The sequence below is a fragment of the Lutra lutra genome, chromosome 3, assembly GCF_902655055.1.
Source record: "Lutra lutra chromosome 3, mLutLut1.2, whole genome shotgun sequence".
Taxonomy (NCBI): Eukaryota; Metazoa; Chordata; class Mammalia; order Carnivora; family Mustelidae; genus Lutra; species Lutra lutra.
Window position 1 is genome coordinate 127,964,786 of NC_062280.1, and position 26,194 is coordinate 127,990,979.

At 44.4% G+C, this 26,194-nt stretch overlaps 1 protein-coding gene across 1 annotated transcript in view; it reads left to right on the top strand.

Annotated features, from left to right (window-relative positions):
* LOC125095612 (WD repeat-containing protein on Y chromosome-like) overlaps window positions 1–26,194 on the top strand; it is a 136,195-nt gene that overhangs the window by 101,704 nt on the left and 8,297 nt on the right. The window contains 13 exon segments of the mRNA XM_047722051.1: window positions 914–1,065; window positions 4,654–4,756; window positions 8,646–8,752; window positions 8,833–8,912; window positions 9,768–9,822; window positions 10,497–10,542; window positions 12,010–12,069; window positions 13,193–13,358; window positions 20,240–20,335; window positions 21,795–21,853; window positions 22,586–22,727; window positions 24,829–24,868; window positions 25,507–25,592. Coding sequence (XP_047578007.1) covers window positions 914–1,065; window positions 4,654–4,756; window positions 8,646–8,752; window positions 8,833–8,912; window positions 9,768–9,822; window positions 10,497–10,542; window positions 12,010–12,069; window positions 13,193–13,358; window positions 20,240–20,335; window positions 21,795–21,853; window positions 22,586–22,727; window positions 24,829–24,868; window positions 25,507–25,592 — 1,192 coding nt within the window.

Here is a 26,194-nt window from a genome sequence, read left to right on the forward strand (position 1 = left end):
GCTGCCTCCGTGATGATTCCTTCTTCCCGGTTTTACACTTGGCCCATCTGCTCTTCCCCATGGATGAGGCCATCCCTTGAGCTCTCATCAGATTGCAGTACCTTAAAATAATACAAGAGCTGTGGCATGGCTTGCATAATAATCCCAATAAATGATTAACAATAATATTATCATTCTAATCATTTACCATTATACCATGGCCCAGTTGTGATGGTAAACACTATTTTTTAATTAATATTTAAAAATCCCCAAGATTTTAAATCCTGTAAGATAGGCATTATTATTAGTCTCCCTATTTTACAGAAGAAGAAACTGAAAGGAGGTATGGTAATATGGCCAAGGCCACAGAGCCATGAAGCGATAGGACTGGGATTCCAACCCAGGCGGTTGGGAGGGTGATGGCGGGGGTTTGGACCTCCATGTCCTTACCCAATAGCCCTGCTGAGGTTTGTTCCCAGAGCCCTCCACATATCCGCCTCAGGGCTGATTTTGAGGAACTGTATTAAGAAATAGGAACATATCTAGGGGATAGAGAGGGAGTCTGTGTGCCCATCAGACCCACGATATCAAAACTTCACGGTATCAAAACTCCAGGAGCGGAGAAGACACTGGCGGCTCCTGCTTGGTGGGTGGTGAAGCTCAGCTCCAGGCCCTTTGGGCAGCTTCAGCATGGCAGAGGGGCTTGGGAACAAGAGCCCCGCTCTCTGTTTCCTTTACAAATGCAGAGGGGAAAGGAAGCACTTTGAACATTTTCCTTTGGGTGAGGGGAGAGTGGGGCAGCCTTTAAACTTAGGTCGGTCCTAACCAGACCCCCGCCACAGGTGACAGCTTTGGAAAAGCACAGCAAAGCAGCCTGTTCAAGACCTCCGGTTAACTTTTTTTCCTCATCTCCCCACTCCCCCCACCCCCCCAGATCTGGGATCTAGAGACGGACAGCTGCTTGTTTACCGCATCCTCCAAAGCCAGCGGTATTAAGGGGGACTTCGCAGCCTGCCTCTACCTCCCTGAATCTAGATCGCTGTGTGTGGCCACTGACACGGTCGCACTCCTACACCTGAGACTGAGGTATGAGGTTAGCCTCTTGGCCCCAGGCTGCTTGCAGCCTTCTATGGAACCGTCCATAGCTGAGATCTCTGGGGGAGCTCCTGAGCTCTATGGCCCCATGTCTTTATCTCACAGCATGTATTTGGTGAGCTCCCTTGAACATTTCCCATTGATTACTCCGGCACCACCTCCTTGGATCACCCAAAACTCTGAATCTACCTCTTAAACCCCTATTGACCCACTGGCCCTACCTCTCTAGCGAATTGTCCAAGAAGCCCTGGGGGCTTTTAATTCAGTCCAAAAGCATCAGACCCACTTGCTGCAGCAGAGGCCCACATGTGAGACCCTGTCCGTACACAAAGGTAGTCACTCAGGGACAGCACAAGCTCCAGTGACGGACAGGTCCTTATGGAGGGTCCCCTAGTGGGCTTTTCCTGCCCAGGGCCTCAGTCTCAGGGAGCTCAAATGCCTTCAAGACCCATCTCCCTGATTCCTCCACAAATGAGTCCATCTTGATTTCCTTGGCACAACTTTGCAAGCCACACTTCTTTTCCTCCTTGGCCAGGAAAGTGGGTGCCCGGTTTCTTTTTCACACTCAGGGTAGTCATTGAGACATTCATCTCCTTAGCATGAATGTCCACTTCAGTGCCCGTCCCTGTCCTGCTACACTGAGACTGCCAGGTCTTACTGAGGAGTTTCAATCCTACCTCCCAGGAACCCACAAGTCACCCAGGACAACGCTGCTGTCAGATTTACAGATGAGCGAGCAGAGGCCTGGAGAAGGGAATGAATTGCTCAAGGTCGAGCGCGGACTCAGGAGCAGAGCTGGGACTAGAATGCCTCTCTCAGGATGCCCGGCCCACTCCCTCCCACTGCGTGGTGCTCCTCCCACTGGAAGGGCAGAAGTCTGTCTGAGACACTGAAGGCAAAGGAGAGCTCAATTTGTCTGTCTGTTTGTTTAATTAGACTACAGGAGGTGCATTGTCTAGTCTTCCTTCTCCAGAGCCTGCAGAGCTCCTAAGAGGCACCTGTGAGCAGTAGAGAGAAGGCTCTGCCTCCTGGGCCCAGTGGCCTTGGGGTGAGTCACACCCCTGTCCCTGGTCTTGGCAGGGCTGGCAGAACGTACCATCTGTGCTTTGAGAATTTTCAGGCTTTCTGCACACCACAACTAGGAGCATCATTACAGCCTCACAGTTCAAACCTGGCCCATGATTAGTCACCCCATGATTAGTCAGCCACCCCCACTTGTTGCTCTGACATAAATCCATCCCTCATTCCCCACCTGCAGCTTCCCCTCTCACTGTTCAGCAAGATAACAGATTCCTGTAGTCTTTGTAAACTAAGGAGAGGAGGCAGAGAAGGATTAGGCTGAATATTGTGGTCTGCAGGGTTCACATCCCATCTATATGATAATGGCAACTGGATTTCCCGAGCCAAAAATTATGGCATACTGTCTCGACAGGTGGGTTTTAAGGGGAAAAAAATGTGTTTGGATGTCTGGGTGGCTAAATTGGTTAAGTGTCTGCCTTCAGCTCAGGTTGTGATCTCAGGGTCCTAGGATCGAGTCCCACATCGGGCTCCCTGCTCAGTGGGGAGTCTGCTTCTCCCTCTGCCTCTCCCTTCTGTCTGCTGCTCCCCCTTCTTGTGCTTTCTCTCTCTTTCTATTATATAAATAAATAAAATCTTTAAAAATTGTGAACATATGCCTAAGAGGAACCTGAAATATGTTTATTATGTCCAGTGGTTAAATCACAGATCAAGAATAACTTTACAGAAAAGTGATCAGATTTCGCAGCATCAAAACCCTACTGAGAAGTCCAGAACGTAAGGCTGCTGCCTATGCCTGGACCCACCCTTCCTCATGTTTCCCTGAGGCCATGGGAATGGCCAGTGAGGATGGGGAGCTAGGGCAGAACAACCATCCTACCACAGGGTACCGTCAGACCTGCAAGGGCATGCCCTTGGCTCAGGATGCCAGAGCAACCCTCTGAAAGATGGGACTACAGTCAGTCCAATGGCCATTTGTTCAACCTGGCATCTATGGGTAGAAAGACAGCCTAGCCTGTTGGATTGATTTCCTTTTTTTTTTAAGCAAAGTGACTGAAATTCCACCTTGCAGCGAGAACAGCCCTAATCTCTTAGCGCCAACCCTTAGGCAACAGATGACATCTGCCCGTCCCTGCTCTGTCACAGGGAACTTTGTGATGTTGATCAAGTCACCTGGTCCTTCTTAGCCTTCTGGAAATGTCCTCATCTGTGAAGTGGGGGGAGACTCGGCGCCTTCCTCCCCACATTGGGGAAGGGGTGTAGGTAAGATCCAGAGGTTCTGGCTCCAGGCCTGGCACTTTCTCCCTGGGACAGCACCCCCACTCCCTGCCTCCTCCTTCCCCACAGGCCAGACTTCCCCTGGAGCAGTCCAGAGACCACTCATGGGAAAGTGCTCCTCTCCTTCTGCCAAAAGCTATTCTTCCTTGAAAAGGATTCCACCCTCTGGGAATCTTCTGGCACTAATTTGGAGGCTTCAGGTCCACCGAATCCCTATTAGGGTCCTAGCCTTGGGGCTGAGCACTGGAAGGACCATCAAGAGAGAGGACAGAACAGTAGGTCTGGGAACCAACATTCATTTATTAAGTGTTCCCCCCACACCAGGCTTCTCCAGACATTGGACATCCTTTTCCTCACTTACTCCTCACAAAATTTCTATAAAGGGTTCCATTTTACAGATGAGGAAATGAGTGCAAAGCAATTGGATTGCATAACTCCTAGAGCTATCCCTTCTGTGCCCTGTCCTCACAGAGGGGACGCACAGGGCAAGGCCTGAGTGCACAGAGGCGCCCTTAGCCCCAGGTGCGTGTGGGAGGCACACAGCAGGGCCTCGTCCCTGTTGTGATCGAGAAGCACTGCACTCCAGGCTTGAAGACTCGGGATGGGATGGTACAGTTGGTGTTTGTTTGAGGGAAGATGTAAATTCTTAGGGAAGAAGGTCCACTGTGTAGTTGTGGGAAATCACACTTCTCTTGCCCTAAATAAGAGGCATGTGGTATCATTTTTCATGGTGAGCAGCTACTGCTCGCTGAATGCCAATTAGATAGTATGGGGGTCTGTGGGAAGGATATTCCATAGGTTTTCTCAAACAAATACTCAAAACAACCCTTTATAATAGATAACATTATCCCCATTTAAGAGATTAAAAAGGTTAGAGTTTTCAGCATTTAAACAACTTGTCCAGGGTCACAGACCTATTTTTATCCTCTTCACCTTTTTTCTTTAAAGATTTTAATTAATTTATTTATTTGAGAGAGAGAGAGAGCATGTGCACAGGAGGAGAGGCAGAGGGAGAGGGAGAAAGAGAGAATCTTGAGCAGACTCCATGCTGAGCCCGGACCCAACAGGGTGTGGGACAGGGAGCCTCAATCTCATGACCCTGAGATCACAACCCTGAGATTGTGACCTGAGTCGAAACCAGGAGTCATAAACTTAACTGACTGAGCCACGCAGGTGCTCCCTATCCTGTTAACTTTTCTTAATAAAGCAATAGATGCCTCATCCACAGTGTCCATGGCATACCTTCAGTTCAGGTTTTCATCCTTTCTGTTTTTCCTGAGCAAGATCTCCGCCAGAGCCGTGCCTGGTGGTTTCCCACCAAGAGCCCGTGGTGTGCTGCTGCTATAACCTGGCCTTCAGGCAGGTGGTCAGCTGCTCCGAAGCATCTGTAAGTATCAGCTCTCGCTTTCTTTAGCAATGATGGATTTGTGAGCGTGGGCCCAACCCCATCGTCCTCGCCTTGGAGCTGAGCAGAATGTTCTGGGGACATTCTGGCCCCGGAGGTTAAGAATTCTCCTAGACTTCTTCAACTCTACTATTTATCAAGTATCGTTTGGACACTCTTCTTTGAAAGCTGGGTGGAAGAGCTCACAGTTTCCCCAGTGGCTTGTAGTGTGAGCTCTTTGGAAGACCCATCGGGTACTAAGGAATGGTATTATTTCATGGTCCTGTAAGATGATTAACGCAACCCTATGACTTAGCTTGTATCTCTAATCTGGAGCTGAGGGTATGGAGCATTCCACGTTCACTTCCCCATTCACTGGCACTCACAAGGATCATGCTGGCCCCCTCCTGGATGAGTGATGCAGTGTCTGGTCTACAGGAGAGGACATAACCAGGGTTCCTTGAATAAGGAGTGAGATCAGAGAAGCACGCACATCCCATAACCCATGTCCTCTGTCCTTGAGCTAATGCGGGCAGGGCAAGTACATCCCAAGTATACTCAAGATGTTTAAGTGTTTTGAAATCTAAATCATTGGTTCATTCATTTTCTGAATCACTGGCCTAGGCTCTTGCATTATAAGCCAGTGTCCCAGGCCATCTGGCTGTGCCCTCTTTCCTTCTTCCTGTAGTTGCCTGGCACACCCTGTCTTTAGGTTTTATAGTCCTGGGGGGCACCACAGTCTGGAAGTCTGGACCTGTGCTCTTCATGTTCACACTCACGTTGGCATTGCTCCCAGTGAGACACAGTTGTCTTTGCATATGTTCTTGCCAGTCACTCAGCGATTAGTCATCAGCACAGTTTTATTAAGTATTGAAAGAAATAGATTATTTGGTCTGTTGATCAAAAGTTTTTTATGATGACTCAGTCTCAATTCATCTCAAGGAATGTAGATTCCTGCATAGTTGGGACTCCTACTTATAAAGGAGCATTTTCCCTCCAGATTTATCAGAACAACCTGTGACTCTAAGGACGCCAACCTTCTGGTCTCAGCATCCTGCCCAAGCCTGTCCCTGGAGCTGTCCAACATTTTCCAATCTCCACCCTGGAATCTCCTGCTTCCTCCTCTTCTCTTACACTCCACAGCAATCCTTCAAGGTCCAACTCAAGTGCTCTCTCTTCCACAGATCTTGCCTTCACTGCCCTGGACTCATATAGGCACCTCCTTCTTCCTGAACCCCCAAGTTAGTTCCTCCCAGGTGGTGCTAGGTTCAGTTCTCACTTGTCCTGCTTTGGGTCACACGTGTGAGCCTTTGCATCTCTTATCATTCACCAGGCACTTAGGGCAACCTGCAGCTCATCTATGTTTCCCTCCTCTTCCTTCTTGATCTGTCAAAGCCCTTCTTATTCTTCAATGCACAACTCTGGATATCAGTTCCTCTGAGAAAAGTTCCTAGATCCCTCCCACACCCAGGCAGAAGGAAGGGCTCCATTACCATTTGGGCTCCTAATTCTATGCTAACACAGTCAGCCTCCTTCAATAGCATTGCTTTTGATAACGCATATCTTCCCTGTGGGTGGTAAGGAGATGTTGAATTGAGATATAAATACTCTCTCAGCTCTTAACTGTTTTAGGCACATGCTGGTAAACTCTCAGGTACTTACTGAATTGAGTTATTGATTTGAGTATTTGCTCACCTTGAAGATCTGTGTGAAATCTTTATAACCCATGCCCACTGTCATGACTCACAGTATCTAAGCCACATTACAGCCTATATTTGTGGAGGAGAGAATGTAGCCCAAGGTCTTCATGATGCCTGAAGTTATTAATACCACTACACCATATTTTATTCATTGAGTTGCCTAGCAGAAAACTAAAGACCACCAACTTTTAATGCTTCTGAAAATTTTATGCTTGAAAATGGCGCCATGTAAACTTAATAAATACTCAGTCAAATGTTTACAATGTATGACATTGTATCGATATATCCAGTTATATGTACCATGGAAGTTTATTTTTCAGGAATAATGAACAATTTTTCAAAAAAATAAAAATTTAAAAATTAAAAAAAATAATGAATAATTTTTCAATGAAGTTTAAGGCTACAAATACTTTGTAAATTTTTTAAAATGTAATAGCAAGATTATATTTCATTTGGGATGTGGTTGCATTTTAATATGTTTAATTGAATGGGAACTTCAAAAGGAAGCCTCGCTTGGGGCAAGGAAGTTCTTAGAGGAGCCCTGCTAGGGCATGAAATCCCATCTACAAAATGCACCTAAAAAGTATAAATAGCACGTTTAGACTTTTCTTTGTTCTATAAATAGAACCCTAAAGTCATTTTTAAAGATATTTTAATTGCTCACTTCAAACTTTTCACTCCCATTTCCTGCAGTAGCTGGCGGTGTTCTTGGGGGAATTTCTTTTTAAGGAAACAAACATGTGACTATTTAATCACTAATGGGAAGACAGGTCCAAAGGAAAGATGTCTGTGTTGGGTATCATCCAGGGCTTATCTGCCCCACTCTGGGCCCTTCTGCTCATTTTTCCATGCCAACTCGTACTTCATTCAATTCTGGACCTCAACCATATTACAAATCACTGTATGTTCTGAAGCTTTGGGATGTTTGCAAATGTTGGAATAACTAAAGTAAAACCCAGTAATGCTAAGGGTCTATTGCAAAATTAAGGAGAGCAAATGGATGTACCTGAGTTGTGGACATCTCCAGGAACCCTGACACTATAAGAGGACAGAGGGGAAGGAAACAAAGTGTACACTACAAAAATCTGGTCTCAGGTATTTGAAATCAACAACAGTGAGAGGATGCCTTCTGGTTTTGGGATCAGAGACCTGGAAGTCTCTCTAGGTTGATGAAGCAGACTCTTTCACAAAGTGAAAGACTAAGAGGAACATTCAGTAGTTCTGAGAAAGAGTGTGTCCTCAGGCATTTTCCCTCTCTTCCTGTCACTGCCTTTGGGTACAGGCTCCAGAAAGCCTGCCCCAGAGGATGCTCTTCCTTAGGGTGGGCACTTACCTACCCTCAGTCATGAAAGATGCCTCCCCTCTCCCTTCACAGATGATTCTCATTCAAAGGTTGCTCAAGGGATGGGGCTGAAAGAAAGCAATCCCCCCTGGAACTAGTTGAACTGAACAATATCTTAAAGCTGAGGGTTTAGAAGATATGTCCATCCCCCCAATAGGCCGTTTTTCTCATTTGGCTTTGTCTTGGTGCCAAATAAATTTTGCTGCTCAAAATTCAATCCACACTTATTTCTCTGATCCTCAGTAGTCAGGAGATTTTTATCCAAAGATTTCTAAATTTTCTCATCTTCTCACTGAGTGTTATGGGATAAATTGTGTTCCCCCAAAATTTGTATGTTGAAGTCCTCACCCCAGCTGTTCAAAATGTGATTATATTTGGAGATAGAGCCTTTAAAGAGGGGATTAAATTAACACAAGGTTGTTAGGGTGGGCCCTGATCCCATCTGACTGGTGTCTCTATAACAAGAGGAAATTTGGACACATAGAGAAACCCTGGATGTGCACGCACGGGGGAAAGACCATGTGAGAACACAATAAGAAGGTGGCCGTTTATGAGCCAAGAAGAGGCATCTCAAAGGAAACCGAACCTGCCAACAACTTGATCTTGGACTTCCAGCCTCCAGAACTGTGACAAACTAAATGCCCATTGTTGAAGTCCCACATTCTGTGGTATTTTGTTATGCAGCAAACAAATACACTAAGGTAAGCCAACTTGCATTGGACTTACAGATGGATAATTTCAGGGTAAATTTTCATCTTTCATATCCAAGACAATAGACTTCTAAATGCAAATTCCCTTTAATTTGATAACCATTCTCTCTGTGTCACTTGTTTCCAACTTCCGGATACAGGTGATAAAAGTGTGGGACTTCGAAACAGGAAGACTGTTGTCTGGATTTACTGGGGCTCATGACAATGCTGGAATCACATGTCTGACCTTCGACACCAGTGGAAGAAGGTATGTGTCTTCTTCAGTCTCTTCAACCATTAGGCAGTGAGATCCCTGACATGATTTCCTGACAGGAGAGTGTTTCCTAGGCTAATCACCGGGGGCAGAGACGGCTGTCTGAAAATATGGAGCTACAACAACGGACATTGTCTGCACATACTGAAACACGGCAAGTCGCTTCCTACCAAGTGTTCCTATAACATAATGATGTGGGATTGGGCATTTGTTGTCAGTGTAGAAGAGACAAATGAGATGGAGTCTAGAATGCATGTAACAGTCCTGCGTCCCTTCATTTTACCAATGACTACACTTCTACTGAGGAGAGCCATACGTTACATAAACATATGTGCTCCCAGCCGAGCCTCGTGCACTCAGTCCTTTATTACCTGGTATATTTATTTGAGTTCTCGAACAAGCTTAACTTTTCCGAACATTTTAAACATCACACAAGTCAAAATCTAGACAAACAAACTAAAAGCTAGTCTGTTTTGTGCGTTATGGTGATTCCCCCCCACCCACCCAAGGCGGCTTTATTCCACTAGTTCACATGCTGTGCCTGATCTTGGTAGAATTTCCACAATTCTGGCCTGTCACCCTTGTATGAGCAAGATAAAAGGCAGATGGTTTTCAACTCTCAGAGAATATAAATGAAGTCGAAGTAAAAAAGACAAAAATCACTCAGGGTAATGAATTTGTGATTCCCAGATCTGCTTTTGACTTGCATGCATTCACTTGTTCACTCACGCTCAGCAAGTGTCGGGCACCATGGAGGGTCCTGTCAGCAGAAGGCCAGCCTCTTCCCAGAGCTGAGCAGGGGCGGGGCCAGCCTTTTAGGGCAATGAGTGTAGCCGGAAACCAGCAGTGCCGTGGGGCCTTGAAAGACAGCTAACTGTGATCTGAAAACTAGAAAGTCATTACTGAAGTTTTCCCCAGTTATCAGTTTGTTTGAGTCAATATATTCAAGCTGGTTCAAGAACCGGTAAAGAAAAATATCTAATATACTTTGATAATGTGATCTTTCTAGATGAAAAGCAAAGTGAAGTCTGTGATTGCACCTACGTGGAGGTGAACCAAAATAAGTGAGTTTTATTTGGCTTGGATATAGAGAGGCATCTTTCTGATACAAAATCTATCCTGGAGGAGGACACCAAGAGAGTGAAGGGAATTTTCCAGAAGGAAATGGGTCAAAGAATTTCTGAGGATGCCAGTTGCTCCCTGATGGTAATTCAGGCGGCTAGGCTCTTCTAGAATATTATAAGCAATGCTTTGCCCATTTTGATGACTGCTTAGAGGTAGAGATAGGGAGCACTGTCTCTCCACCAAATGCTTTCTAAAGGAGTAAAGCAGACTAGATCACTAGAGTAATGAAATTTAGCACCCACAAGTCAAAGAATAAACATCCCATAACTCCTCTCCTGAACACTATGAGTGAAAACAATTCTTGATCAGTTTCTGTTTGTGCCTTGCCTCCATGGTTCAACAAGGCTGTTAGGATAGAGTAAGCCTCGGGAGTGCAGCTGCTCACAGAGCATCATCTATAGATCTTGGAAACTACAGATCCCTTAAGTACCAGTGAAAACACTGACCCTAATTTATCCAATTACGTTTTATCTTGTTCTTCATAAAAACTCTCTGGCTCTCTCCATTTATCCACAAAGACATGGCAAAATTAAACCACAGCCTTGACTGCAGGCAAAAATTAAAGAGATAATAAGCTTAAGTATTGAAATGTGCTACTCTGTTACTGTTCTAGGTGTATCATAGCTGTTGGATGGGACAGAAGAATAAATGTATATTTTGTAAGTGGAATATACAAAATTAGGTATTCAAAACCCTGCTTCCGATTGCCATCCTCCCCCTACCCATGGATTCTTTTCCCACTGAAAACAACGTTTGTAGTAATTCCTCATGCTTCTTCTCTTTACTACAAGTCATGATATAGACAGAAGAACTCTCCTCTCCTTCCCTTTCTCCCTTTAAAAAACCTTTTTTTAAACGTTTTTTGTTTCAGTCTCTTCCCTCTAGTTCTCTCCTATGGGAAGAAGTGTAATGACTCTGCACACAGTTCTGGGAGGGGGTGGGTCCTACACCAAGAAGCAAGTGTCTGACACCAGCTGTTGTCCTATAATTCAGCTCAATCCTGACACCATCTCCCTGGAGATGGTATTGGATCCCACAGGTTATGGGCTTAGTCTCACAAGCTGGTCCTTCTTGTCCCTCAACTTCAGAGACCTCCCATGCTCCCATCACTTAAGAAATTCCAAAGCTTTTGGGAACTATCTGCCAAAAATGGGGACCAAGACCAAATAGCTGTTTCTTATCATAAACCACAATACCACAAAGTGTTAGCTAGAATTGCTATCAGAGGCACAGAGGACATCCCCAGGAATCCAAAGCAGACCATGCCTTGAACGCGTAGCTCTCCACACCTTGCCTTGTGCTCTTACTCCTTGTACAGGCTGGCATGCTCCCTCCTCCCCTGCGTACGGGGCCTTCAGCTGTATCTCACATACCCTTATCCCTAACTGAGGGTTAACCTCCCTATCAACTGCGCAGCCCTTTATTTATTTCCTTCTCCCTCCCACTTTGTCTTTCTGCCCTAGTTCCTCTCTAAGTGGAAAGAGGAGATGAAATGCCATCCATAAGCAGCTCTATGAGGGAAAAAATTCTTTTTTTATGGCTTAGAGAAGGGGAAGGGATTCAGAGACAGGGGAAGCTGAAAATGCTGACTGCAGCTAAGTTTTAAATCTACCTGTGACATTTTATTTCCCCTGCTTGCTATGCTGGATGGTCATGGATTTCCGACGGTCTTTAAACATTGTAAGTTCTTTATTCATTTGAAGGTGTACCATATTTCACAGCCTAAGCCTTGCATCCCCAGATGATTTGAAAGATGGCTACCTGAGAAGCCCTGGCGTTGAATTCGTCCTTTGGTATTATAGGTTCCTGAGCTGAAGGCTTTTGTTTTAACACATGCAACAGCTATGGGTCTTATTACGAAGGCAAAGCTGTGCAGACCATCCAAGCAGGGTTTGTCAGTTGACATATGATTTGTTGAAATGCAATCACCCAAACGTCAGAAGTGGATTGCTTTTTATTCCCACCAGCACTAGGGGAATTTGCTTTGACATTTCGAAAATCTACATCACTGGTGGGGTGAGGGGTAGGGTTATAAAATGTGCCAACACCTTCTCTCTGAAGTTGTGAGTGTGTTGGCAGCTCATTTCACTGCTTATAGAACGTCTCCTCTTTGGCTTTACATACAGGATGCACCACGTGACTTTCATCACTTCTGGAAGCCCCAGCCACACTGGCAGGATGACCTGGTGAGCCCCAGTCCACTGTCTGACTTCTACCCAAACAGGGGCACATGAGACAGATACCTTTCAGTCCAAGGCTCTGCTGTGGCATGATTCATGATGGGTCCAGGTAGAGCTGGGAGCTTGAGCTCCAAGTAGCCACTTTCCCTCCAGGAAGAGTGACAGCTGGGGCATGGGGCCACAGAAACCAATCCACGCAACTCTCTGTGAGCTCAGCCACGACTCATGTCGTGCCAGAATGGCAGCCCAAGACGTGGTGGGTGTAACTTTGCTCAAAGAAGCCTCTACTTCCTGCTTCTGCTTGGCATGCAAAATTATATGCAATTACTGTGTCATCCTTGGGCAGCCACAGAGCCTAAGAGCTTACATTCCTGCCCTGTGATTTGTTGGGGACCCATGAGCAGGGAGTTCTTGTGATTCTTATTAGCAAAGTGCCCCCCCAACTTTCTATAGCCTCCCAGGGTTGAATGACCTTTCTCAAAATTGCCTGGATGCCAAGCCAATAAGACAAGTGCTAAGAAAGAAAAGTCACTGTACCCAACCATCAGCTGCCATGGCTCAACCCTACCTTATACCCCCATAAATATTCCAAAAGGGACAAGTCACTAGAATACAAACTCCAGGAAACCAGACCTTGTCTGTCTTCACCATGGTATTCCCAGGACCTAGCCCAGCATCTAGTTTATAGCAATGCCCAATTCATTTGTTTTCATTCAGCTAGCATATGCCAAAGGCCTATTGTGGGCCAAGTCTGCTTTATTCACTGAAGATGAAGTGATGAGCAAAGTGGTCATCTCGTGATCTCTGCCTTCTGGGGGTTTGTGGGTTAGTGATTATTGACTGAAAGAACAAAGTTATGCAGAAAATGCCCCGGAAGTGATGGCCACTGTAAGGATGGGCATCATGCAAGTCCGTGAAGTTCAAATACTTACTCATTCAACTATTAATTCACTCAATACATATTTTTGAGCTGCATGGATTGGTTCCAGGTGAGTCTTCGATGTGGGCAAGCACAGAAGGAGGAACCCATCTGCATCCTCTGTCTTAGGCATCAGATGAAGGGGAGCTAGCTGGGGGTGATGGGGGATTTGACTTCTTCCCCATCCCTCTCCATCTCTCTCTTTCTCAGAACCATGGGCACAAGGAGGACATCCTGTGTGTGGCTCAGTGCCCACCTTTTCTTCTTGCTACCTCCAGTTATGATGGGGAGGTCATCATTTGGAATGTCATCTCAGGCCACATATACTGCAAGCTAAATACTCCCACCCCCTCTGATGATGCAGAAGATGGAAAGGGTAGGTCAGGGGTAAGCTCCTTGGCTACTATGCGCAGGCCCTAGCAACCTAGGACTCTGACATGTCCTAAAGAGATCTCAGTTCTGGACAGCTTCCTGGTTTGTAGGTATTAGCCTGGTTTCAGGTTTAACCTGTCAGCGGGAGATTCCCAAAGCTGGGAGGAAATTTAAGAGTTTGGCTAGCTCAGTCAACTTCCCCAGGTACTCATCATCAGATGCTGTCTCAGTCCAGCCCACCACCTCCGGGAGTCTTTTCTCATCTACTGTCCATCTAAAGGACTCTCTGCTCTGTTGAGCCCCCTTGGGCTTTGCTTCAGTGCTGATTAACCCCTCTGTCTTCACAGGCTCCTTTTGCCCAGCTAACAAGGCTGCTCTCCCAAGCCACCTCAAACATCATCTTCTGTTGTGTCACTCAGCTATATGCCCAGGCTTTATGCCACCTTCTCCATCAGCCCCCTCAGGTGGCACCCAGGGTCCCAGAGTCCTCATCCCCTACACTCTGCCACATGGGTAAATCCTTATTACTTGTATGTATGCATACACACCCACACACACACATACTTGTATATATATATGTGTGCGTATGGTATGTGTGTATATATATATATATATTTCACATATATATACATACTTATGTATGTGTGTGTGTGTGTGTGTACATTAAAGATTTCATGTATTTATTTATTTTGAGAGAAACCGTACACAAGCAGGGGGAAGGGGAGGGCAGTGGGGAGAGAGAGAATCTCCAGAAGACTCCCCACTGAGTATGGAGCCCAAAGTGGGGCTCAATCCCAGGACCTTGAGTTCATGACCTGAGCTGAAACCAAGAGTCAAACACTCAACAAACTGAGCCACCCAGGCATCCCTTATTACTTGTACATTTTATTCCAAAACTTTTCCCCAATCTCCCACCCCATTCTCCCTAAAATTCCTGCCCTGGTTCCATTTCTTCATGACCCTCTTTCTCTGCTAATGTGATCATGGGCCCGTTCATTCATGGTTTCATTCAAAACTCACTGTTGAGTTCCTGCTATGTGCCAGGCCCGGTGCTAGGTGTTGGGGCTGGTAACCACACCCCTCTCCCTCTAAGTCACGAACCCTTTGAAAAACACACTTATCTATCCATTTCATGGCTGGCTATGTTGAATGGAAAACCATGGGAACCCATAGCCAAAGGCTTGCTACTACTCCTTGCCTTACTTCCAGAGTCCAGGTTCATCCTTCCCAAGTGGCAGTCTGTAGACACCCATCTGCCAACAGCCGAGAGACCTACTACCTCACACCCATGGAGCCCCAACCAGGAGATACTGGAGATTTTACATAAAACTGGGGGATTCTTGCATCTCCTGAAACCCAACCAGCAAACCCTCAGAAAACCCCACCCTGCAATCTCCTGCTTGAGGCACCTGATAACTTATTAGCCAAAGAACAGCTCTAATAACTCATTTGATCAGAAAATATCTTTGAGCCATTCCCATCGACAGAACCCTGAGGGAGATGCATAGAAAAGACTAGAGAGAGACTTGAGGCTTGATGCTGCCTTCAAATGGCTCACAGTCTAAATTAAAACACAAGATGTGCATGCCCAACAGATAAAAGAAGGCTAAAGCAATGCCTCGGGACTGCTGTGATTGAGACACTCTGGAAGGCAGTGGCTAGAAACTGAATACCACGAGATTAAAAAGAAATTCTTACCTGTAGACTTTTTTTTTTTTTAAGATTATATTTATCTCTTTGTCAGAGAGTAGAGAATGAGCACAAGCAGGGGAATGGCAGGCAGAAGGAGAAGCAGACTCCCCGCTGAGCAAGGAGCCCATTGCTGGACTCAATCCCTGGACCCTGGGATCACAGCCCTAGCAGAAGGCAGATGCTTAACTGACCAAGCCACCCAGCCATTCCAACCTGTTCCCTTATTACTCATTCTGTTCCTATCCCCTTTTCTATAACATAAAAAAGATTCTTCTATGAGGCTCTTCCTGCAAGTGCCTAAAACTTTTAAAAATCTTTGAGGGAAAAGCGGTGGCATTTCCTTCTAATGATTATTTTCTTTGCCATTAAAATGAAAATAAAGTCACTGGCCAAGAATGCAATGTTGACCTTTTAGCCAGCAGCTCTAATTTAAAACCCTGTTTGTAGCAGCATTTTTTGCTTAAAGTTATATGACTGCTGGCTTTGAGAAACCCCTTTTCTCCCCCAAATATGAAGCCAGCCATAGCTACCAATAATTCATATTTCTACATTGCACAAATGAGATGAAAATATGGGAAAGTGCCCTATCCTTCCAGGAAAGATGAGTATTGGCTCTTCCTGAAGGTCAAACCAGAACCCAGTGGTCTTTTCACATGGGATTGGTTAAGGGGTCACCATCTTATTTGGAAAAACTGTCCAGACTGTTCTTCTGAAGTAATTTTTAGTAGAGAGAGGAGCTAAGGGAGAAAGGCAGTGGTGTAAGCCAAGCCAAATGAGACCAAAACAAATACTTTCTGCTGGCTTTTTGACATTTTAATTTCATTCTTCCCTATATTGGGGATTGTCACATCTTCCTTGACATCAAAGAGAAAGAATTTGACAGTGAGAGAGATCGACGGAGATTGTAACCAGACTAAAACCCAGGAAAGCAGTGGGCTCACCGAGAGACTAAGACTTTTTCTTTTTTTCTCCTCCTTCCCCTCTCCCCTCCCCATCCTCTTCCTCTTCCTATTCCTCTCCTCCTAATCCCTCCTCCTCCTCCTCTTTCTTTGTTTATTGTGGTAAAATACACACAGCAATGTATACAGTGCAATGGTATTAAATACGTTATGTGGCTGAGTAACTATCTCCACTACCCATCCACAAAACCTTCCATCATTCCCCGCTTAACACCAGCTCCCCAGTCTCTCCTCCCTGCCGCCTCCCCTTACACCTTCTGTCTTCATGATTTTGACTACTCTAAGTCATTCCTGTAAGTGGAATCATACAGTATTTGTCTTTTTGTGACTGGCTTATTTCACTTACCATAATGTCCTCAAGTTTCATCCATATTGTAGCTTATTCAAGAATTTACTTTCTTGGGACGCCTGGGTGGCTCAGTTGGTTAAGCAGCTGCCTCCGGCTCAGGTCAGGATCCCAGTGTCCTGGGATCGAGTCCCACATCGGGCTCCTAGCTTGGCGGGAAGCCTGCTTCTCCCTCTGCCTCTGCCTGCCGCTCTGTCTGCCTGTGCTCGCCCGCGCTGTCTCTCTCTCTCTCTGACAAATAAATAAAATCTTTAAAAAAAAAAAAAAAAGAATTTACTTTCTTTTTTTTTTAATTTTTTATTTTTAAATTAACATCTAATGTATTATTAGCCCCAGGTCTGTGAATCACCAGGTTTACACACTTCACAGCACTCACCATAGCACATACCTTCCCCAGTGTCTATAACCCCCCACCCTCTCCCTACCCCACTCCCTCCGGCAACCTTCGGTTTGTTTTGTGAGATTAAGAGTCTCTTATGGTTTATCTCCCTCCCGATCCCATCTTATTTCATTAAGAATTTACTTCCTTTTTAAGGCTGAATCATATTCCATTGTGTGTGGATATGCCACAGTTTGCTTATCTGTTTTTCCATCCGAAGACAACTGGGTTGCTTCCACATTTTAGCTATTGTGAATAATGTTGCTATGAACATAGGTGTACGAATATCTCTTCAAGACTCTGCATTTCACTGATTTGGGGTATATACCCAGAAGTGGAATTGCTTGATCATGGGGGTTTTTTTTAGATTTTTTGAGGAACCTCCGTACTGTTCTCCACAGTGGCTACACCAATTTACATTCCCACCAATAGTGCATAAGGTTCCAATTTTTCCACATCCTTGCCAACACTTGTTCTGTTTCTTTCTTTCTTTCTTTCTTCCTTTCTTTCTTTCTTTCTTTCTTTCTTTCTTTCTTTCTCTTTCTTTCTTAATAGTCATCCTCATGGGTGTGAAGTGGTATCTCCTTGTGGTTTTGATTTGCATTTCCCTGACGAGTGAAGTTGAGCATCTCTTCATGTGCATATCAGCCATTTGTGTAGCTTTTTTGGAAAACCGTCTGCTCAAGTCCTTTGCCCACTTTTGAAATAGGTTTTTCTGCTTTGTTTTGTTTTTTTGTTTCTTCTTCTTTTTTTTTTTTGTTTTAATTTTAGAGGTTCTCTCTAGTCTAGATATTAATCCCTTATCAGATATATGATTTGCAAATATTTTCTATCATTCTGTAGGTTGCCTTTTTACTGTGGGTAGTGTTTTTTGATGCACATTTTAAAAAAATTTTCATGAAGTCCAATTTGTCTTTTTTAAATTTTATTACTTGTGCCTTTAGTGTCATATCCCAGAAATCATTGCCAAATCCAATGTCCTGATGTTTTTGTCCTCTGTTTTCTTCTAAGAGTTTTACTGTTTTAGGTTTTACCTTTAAGTCTCTTATCCACTTTGAGTTAATTTTTATATGTAGATAAGCATCCAACTTCATTCTTTTGCTGGTGGATATCCAGTTTTCCTACACCATTTCTTGAAGACCGTCCTTTCCCCATTGAACAGTCTTGGCACCCTTATCAAATATCATTTGACGATAAATGTAAGGGTTCATTTTGGGGCTCTCTATTCTATTCCATTTGTCTACATGTCTGTCTTTATGTCAATACCACACTGTTTTGATTACTGTAGTTTTATAGTAGTATTAAAATTGAGAGGTGTGAATCCTCCAGTTTTGCTCTTCTTTTTCAAGATTATTTTGGCTATCTGGGGTCCTTGAAATTCCATACAAACTATAGGATGGGTTTTCTATTCTGTAAAAAATACCATTGACATTGCTTTGTGTAGTTTTATTTTATTTATTTACTTTTTTTTTTTTTTTTTGAGGGTGGAGGGCGGAGGCAGAGGGAGAAATGGACTCCCTTCCATGCAGGGGACCTGATAAGGGGCTCGATCCCACGATCCTGGGATCATGACCTGAGCTGAAGGCAGACACTTAATTGACTGAACCACCCAGGTGCCCCTAGATTGCTTTGCATAGTATTGACTTTTTAACAACATTAAGTCGGCTAATCCATGAACATGGATGTATTCCCATTTATTTATGTCTTCTATTTATTTCAGCAATGTTTTGTAGGCTTCATTGTATAAGCCTTCCACTTCCTTAATTCCTGAATATTTTATTCTTTTTGATGCTATTGGAAATGGGGCTGTTTTTGTAATTTCCTTTTCAGATGGTTCCTTGTTTGTATATAGAAATGCAACTGATTATTGTGGGCTGACTTTGTATCCTGCTACTTTGCCAAATTCATTTATTATTTCTTAGATACTAAGCTTTTTAACTAGGAAACTAGTATAAAAATATTTTTATAACTAATGATATTTGTTTATTATAACAATATAATATTTAATAAATATAATAATTTAAGTAGTATTTAGTATTTAATAATATAATTATAATTAATATAACATATAAATATTTTTAAAATACTATATTTAATCTTCTATGTCATTTTCTTGAGTTCTTTTAATATTTTATCTCATTTAGGTCTCACAATGACCCTGAGAGATAGGTACTATTGCACCCATTTTCATAGATCAGGAATCTGAGGCCAGAGAGCTCAATAACAATGATTATGAGAGGGCCTGAGTCTACCATGTTCACTATGGTTTCCTGAGTGCACAGCACAGTGCTGAGCTCAGAGGCCAGAATAAATATTGTTGAATGATTAACAACCTGATACATGAGTGTCCTCACGGTATTAAGTACAAGGAGCAGCACCCCTCGTATTTAACTCCAGTACCAACCCCATTATTTATATGGCCCCTTATTTACATGAGACCATTCATTGCACCTCTACTCTGGGCAACCTATGTACCCTGGAGCCCACAGACTCAAAGAGGGCAATATAAAGGGAGTTCCTTGCCCACAACCTCAAGTAGCAACGTTCTTTGTGGCTCTCACAGCTTTGCTTCTAAAGAGCTTATTGGACTTTTCTTCTGCAGCAAATAGTTGAGTTCTGTGTGCCAAGCACTGTGAGGGGATTACAGATAAGTGATAAACAAGACAGATGTGGCCCTTGTGTGGAGGTCCTGGAAATCTAACCAGGAGACTGGAAGACCAAGGTGAAGCAGGGTGGTGGGCTTTGAAGTTATTCAGATACTTGGCTGTGCTGTGAAGATCGGGGCTTGACATCTCTCCCTAGAGAGCCCTCTCTGCCCCCTGCCCATGGTATCTTTCGAGATTACAGATCGGATGCTGCTTCCCCTGAGAAGCCTTCATCCTGCAGGTGCCATCAGCATCCTGTTCATTCCTGGGGCCAGTTCTGCTTTGGTTCGGCTCTCTGCTTCCCTTTCTCTCTGCAGCCCTTAGTGCAATGCCTCGGCTGTACCAGAGATTTAGCAGATGTTGATAAAACAAACAAACAAACAAGTGAATAGAAACATGAATATCTTTATGGCCTTGAGCGAAGCTTTTCACCTTTATAAGCCTCTACATCCTCATCTGGCCGTGGGGTTAATAATCCAATAAACCATGGGATTTCACATGGTTTTCCATCTTGGTAAATGTCGAAGGTGACATAAGATTAATTCGTATTATTCCAGTCCAGGAATTTTTGGAGAGTGGGGCTTCTTGAGGAACACCCATAAAATCCCGGGCAAATTCTCCCAAATCCTTCACTCTCTCCAAAAGCCCTAGGGTCCTGCGCTGCCAGGGCCATTAGCCTTCACACCTGACTTCACCTGGGTTGGTTCTTAACCAGCACAGGTGCCTGCTTGCCTGAGCACCCCTGTATGCTCAGCTCCAGCTTCAGGCCCACGGTGGGGCATGGAGGGGTAGAGTTGCAGGAAGGGGGCAAGAAAGGGCTGTGAGCCTGATGGAGATCACAACCAAACTTTCTCTGGTCACCAGGCCCAGACTGGTGTGTTTCCTGCCTCATCTTCCTGAAGTCTCGGGCTGCCAAGTTTGAATCAGCGGCTGCTTCCCTCATCACCAATGGGCCTGGAGGTGAGAATGGCATCCCCCAGAGGCTGTGCTGCTCTTTGCTAAGACTTGGTCACTGCAAGCCCAGGTTTGGAGAGGGGGGTCCCCAGTCACTCATTCCTGTTCTCTGCAACCTCTCCTATCCCTCCCTCTGGCTGCTGTCTCTCCTTGGAACCCAGGCTGACAAGGCCCCCACCCTGGCCTTCTCTGGCCCAGTCCTGCCAGCCAGCGAGGTGGTCACATGGAGAGTGAGGGCCTGACTCCCCCTTCCTCCAAATCAAGTTTCCTTGCCCCAGCTGCCCACTCAGAGGCCCTCTGCAAGTGAAGCGGACCACAGAGGACATCATTAAGTCAGGCTGAGGAAACGCCAAGCACAGTCTGTAAGGGGAAGGCCACAAGCAACCACAGGAGGCCTGACCAAAGAAGAAGACAAACAAAGAATCCTGAGTGGAGATCGGCTACGTAGCTTGCTCATTTTAGGACAAAGAAGCTGGGGCTCCCCCAAGAACTTGAGGATGAGCTTCTGAGTCCAGATCTGCCACTAACTAGCTTGGTGACATTCCACAAATGACATGACCCCTCCGGCCCCCCATCATGGGCTTTAGTAAAATGTAACAAGTGGGCCACAGTCCTGTTCCAAAGCTGTAGGATTTTAATTAAAATTGCGAGTTGAGAGCAGCCAGCCACCTGTGTTCCGGTAGCAAGGGAAGGCTTGAGATACGTGTATTGGTCCCAGGGTACTTGGTCATCTGTGTTCTTCTCATCATGTAGTGACGGGGGCTGCGGACTCAGGGTCCCAGCAGCCCCCCAAGCTGCAGATGTCCTTGGATGTTTCTCTCTACCCTCTACCATGAGGCGTCCATGGCTTGTGCTTTACCCAGTGGGAGCACAGAACCCCTTTGCTCCCGAGAGAAGAGGAGGAAAGTGCATTCATTAGGGAGCTCCTAAGAGGATGCAGTACACATGGGGTCCCCCTTCACAAAGGCTTGCTTCATGAACATCCACGTATAAAACATGGTCAAGAATTGTGCATAACTGGTAGGCCAAAAAGGACCTCGGCCCCCCTCCCCAAATTCCTTTGACTAGGCAAGTCCCACAGTGTGTGTGAAATAAGTGCTCATACATACAGGCACACAGATGAGCACGCGTGCACTCACACACATACACTAATTATTGCTGTAGCCCAAATTTCTGGACCCTTCCTCTATGGCCCTTCTCATCAGGAAATCTGCCCAGATTAATGGAGAAAGAAAAGGCTACTGAGCCAGTTAATCCAAAACCCATACAGAAGACCCCCGCCCCAGTATTTACTGATAATTCTAACTGATCAGTTAGCCAAGGGAGAAAGAACAAGGTCCTGGGTCATGAGGCTGCAGGGCCTGTCAGCAAAGGCTCAGACACTCAGCTCAGGGGCGGGGGGTTGGGGTGGGGTGGGGGGGGCTTGCACAGCCACGCTGCCCTTCCTGCTGTCCCCTCCTCACAGGTTCTGTCACCTTCTGGAAGCTGTTTGGTGGGGCCTGTCCCATTGCAAACTTCACTCCCGTAAGTTGGGAAGTTGGTTGAAAATCACTTCCAGGCTTTGGGTCTGTTGTTTTTTGTTTTCGTTTTCTTTTTTTTTTTAAGATTTTATTTATTTATTTGAGAGAACGTGTGAGAGTGCATGCAGTGGTGGGGTAGGGGAGAGGCAGCAGGAAAGGGGAGGGAGAAGCAGACTTTCCCCTAAGCAGGGAGCCCCATGCAGGGCTCTATCTCAGGACCCTGGGATCATGACCTGAGCTGAAGGCAGTTGCTAAGTGACTGAACCACCCAGGCACCCATGTTGTTTTTATTCTTTTTTGACACTAGCCTGGCTATGAAACACAGCAACTCTTATGGGCTCCAAGTTCTTAGCTGTATTTTTCTATATAGCATTTCCCTCTCTCACTGAAAGATTAACACAGGCACAGTGATTGGTTCTTGCTATAAATGAGATATAGCATTCCACTTGCCATTGTCTGACAAGCAAGATAAAGACATTGCTTTATCTGCAATGACCCTGACCCCACGTGTATCTCTGATGGACTACGTATGTGTGCACGTGTGTTTGTGTGTGTGTCATGGGCCCTATGTGTGTGTATGTGCGTGTGTGTCTGGCTATCTACGAGTGGCCCCATGTGTACATGTCTGTGAAAGGCTATGCTCATGTGTAGGTATGTGTGAGGGGCTATGTCTGTGTGTGTCTGGGATGCACCATGTGGGTGTCTCTGTAATGGGCGCTGTGCATGTTTCTTTCAGTCCAGGGACAAAACGCAGGTCAGCAGCATCGCGGTGACAGCAGGAGATGCCCTTGTCTACGTGGCTGACCAGGAAGGTTTTGTGCACGTTTATGACATCAAAGAGTATGGCCTGCAGGGACCTGAGCTGCAGTCCCCCAAGAGTAAGCAGTGAAGGCTCCTTGTTAAATACCATGATTAGCACATCTTCGGTTTTAATTGAATGTTTTCATTGGTAAAATGAAATTGTACCAGTAAGGATGGGAGGGGCTCTCTTCAACCCTTTACAAATGGATGTAGTAACAAATAGTTTCATGAAAATATTCACAGTTGGCACAGATACAGGAAAATGGGCACTCAAATGCTCGTAGATAACAAATTGGTATATACTGTCTGAAGGGCAAGTTGACAGTACGTATCTAAAGCTTCAGACCAGCAGTCCTACTTCTAGGCATGTGGCCGAAAAGAATAATAAGACAAGTGCGGGGCACCTGGGTGGCTCAGTGGATTAAGCCTCTGCCTTAGGCTCAGGTCATGATCCTCCTGGAATCGAGCTCTGCATCAGGCTTTCTGCTCAACAGGGAGCCTGCTTCCCCCTCTCTCTCTGCCTGCCGCTCTGCCTACTTGTGATCTCTCTCTGTCAAATAAATAAATAAAATCTTTAAAAAAAAAAAAAAAGACAAGTGCCCAAAGATTTAGTTATCAGGTTATGAATCAAAACATTGTTGTATGAAAGACAATCATTAGAGACAAGCTAGATATCCAACATAAGGAGAATTGGTTCAGTACATGATGGTGTAACAAATACACTGGAATGCCACCTAGTCATTAAATAATAATGCTGTAAATGAAAATGTATTCACAGGAAAAATATTCATGGTAAATTATTAAGTGAAAAAATTCAGATTGTGAAATTACTGAAGTACGAGTCTTTGTTAAAACGAAGAAGTAGGGGCGCCTGGGTGGCTCGGTGGGTTAAAGCCTCTGCCTTCGGCTCAGGTCATGATCCCAGGGTCCTGGGATGGAGCCCCGAATCGGGCTCTCTGCTCGGCGGGGAGCCTGCTTCCCACTCTCTCTCTCTGCCTCTGCCTACTTGTGATCTCTATCTGTCAAATAAATAAATAAAATCTTTTAAAAAAAAAACGAAGAAGTATATGGAAGACTGAAAGTCTGGAAGGACATACACCAAAGTTTTAGCAAATGTTAGCTCTTTGTAGATGAGGTTATTTATTTTTTATTTTTGGAAATGTGTATTTTCTAAGTTTTCCAGAAACATATTGGTTTAGCAGTCAGAAAAATGTTTAAAAATTTAAAACCCTTTCAGCAATTGTAAAAGTGCTCAAGTTTGGAAAAAAAAATTAGACAGCACAAAAGAATGGAAAATGGAAAGTAGTAGTTGTTAACTGTGACCTCTACTGCCTCCTAACCTGCCCTTGCTGCATTTGGAGAACACTGTTAATGAATTTTCATTTTTCATTTTAGATATTTCATTTTAGATATATTTTCATTTTAGAAATTTTCAATTTCTATCCATACATATAAGCCATATATATATATACAGGGGCACCTACATACTCACAATACATAATTTTCAGGACTTGTTTATTTTTTTGTGTCCCTTAGACAACTTTCTAACTAAGCATATTTAGCTTTGTTTAGCATATTTAATATCTAACATATATAAATGGTTATATGAAACCCCATATACATTACTATATAACTATTCTATATAATATAGAATATAGCATTTCTATATTTCTATATGTATATATAAATACATTTCTATAAAGCCAATAGAGAGGTAAATATTTGCATACTTCCACTGAGTCATCTTTTCCTGTTCGCCACAGAAGTTCAAATGCTAGAATAAGAGAAATTGGAATTTAAGAGTAAGAGCCACCTGCCTGGTCTAGGTCATTTACTCCAAGTACTGGGAACATAGCTCTTACCTGGCTAATTCACAAAATAATTCTCATTAGTTGTCTGCTTCTGCATGCTTACCAAACCCTAAGCACTGAGGGAAACCATAACATAAGCACCTTGCACAGGACCCATTTTGTACGTCTTTGGTGGGATAGGGTCTTATACATAGGAGGTGCTGGATAAACACTTATCAATTAATATAACAAAACCAATGACTGCCACACCAGTACCTCTCCCCTTGCAGGACACTCATCCAGATCTGACCCTGTCCTGTAGGAATGGTTGTACAGCATCTCGCATTAACTCCCACTGTACTCAGGTGTGTTCTTTCTTTTGATTTAGATGTGACATTCTGGCGGGCCCATGTCAGTGTGGTGACATCGTGAGTACCATCCATTTTAGAGTTCGAAAATTTGTAAGAGTTAAAATACTTTTCAGAACTTTGATCACATTAACCCTCTCAGAAGGTCTCTGAATTACTTGAAATAGGAAGACAGTATTCCAATCCTGCCATTGGTGAAAGAAAATATAGGTATTGTTTGCACAAGACTGACTGGAAGTCTTCATTTTTCTTGTAAATGGATGATTGTCTTCCTTGACTAGATCTGATCTGGTATTTTACTATAAGTTTGGAAATTTAGTTAATTTATTTATTTATTTATTTATTTATTTATTTATATTTATTTAATTTTTTTACTGAGTTGAAAGGCGTCAGTGCTAAAGGCATGACCTGAACTCTGGCTGGGCTGTTTTTTACAACCTTGTGATCTACCCCCTAGGCCCATCATCCATAAGATGGTTTCCAGTGTATCTTGTTTGATACCTTGGGGCTGAAGCTGGAGAATTTGAAGAGTGTGGTATTGTAGAAGGCAGGGAAAGAATGGTACCAGGAATAATTGGGGAGATTGACTTGGTTTCTATATTCCAACTGTAATTAACGGAGCACTGACATATTGATCCAATGTGTCTTTCATGCTGGACAAGCCTTGGAGCATCTCTCCTCCCTTTCTATCTCATTAGTCTGGAGCTGATAGAAGAAAAGTTTCTGCTGTCGTCCTCCCTTGACTGCACTGTGCGCCTGTGGAGTGTGGACGGGAAGTACATAGGTATGGAACATCTACCTGGCCATTGCCTCAGTCCCAGTTCAGGGTTTCTGATGTAGCCTCTGTTGAGTCAGGAATTCTCCGAGGCCAAGTGTATTAGTCAGCTCAAGCTGCCTAACAAATACTATCCACCAGGCAACTGAAACAGTAGACATTTATTTCTCACAGGAGAACAGTTCTGTAGACTGGACGTCTGGGATCAGGTTCTAGCACAGTTGGGTTTTGGAGAGAGCTCTCTTCCTGGCTTGCAGAGGACCATTTTCTTGTATCTTCACATGGCAGCAAGACTGCTCTGGTATATCTTCTTATCAGATCCCAGTCAGATCAGGGTTTTACCTTTATGACCTCATTTTCACCTTAATGACTTTCATAAAGGCTTTATCTCCAAATATAGTCACATTGGGGGTTAGGGCTTTAGCATGTGAGTTTTGGGGGGAAAACAAAATTCAGGCCATACAGTAAAGTCAGCTTACTTTCACAAAAATTAGCAAAATCAAAGACAGTTAAACTTTAAGAATTCAGCCAGACTGAGCTCAGTGAGTTTGGTAAGGAACCCTGTTATCATAGGGTCATGTTTCTGTAGGAATGATTCAGGACTGGAGGGG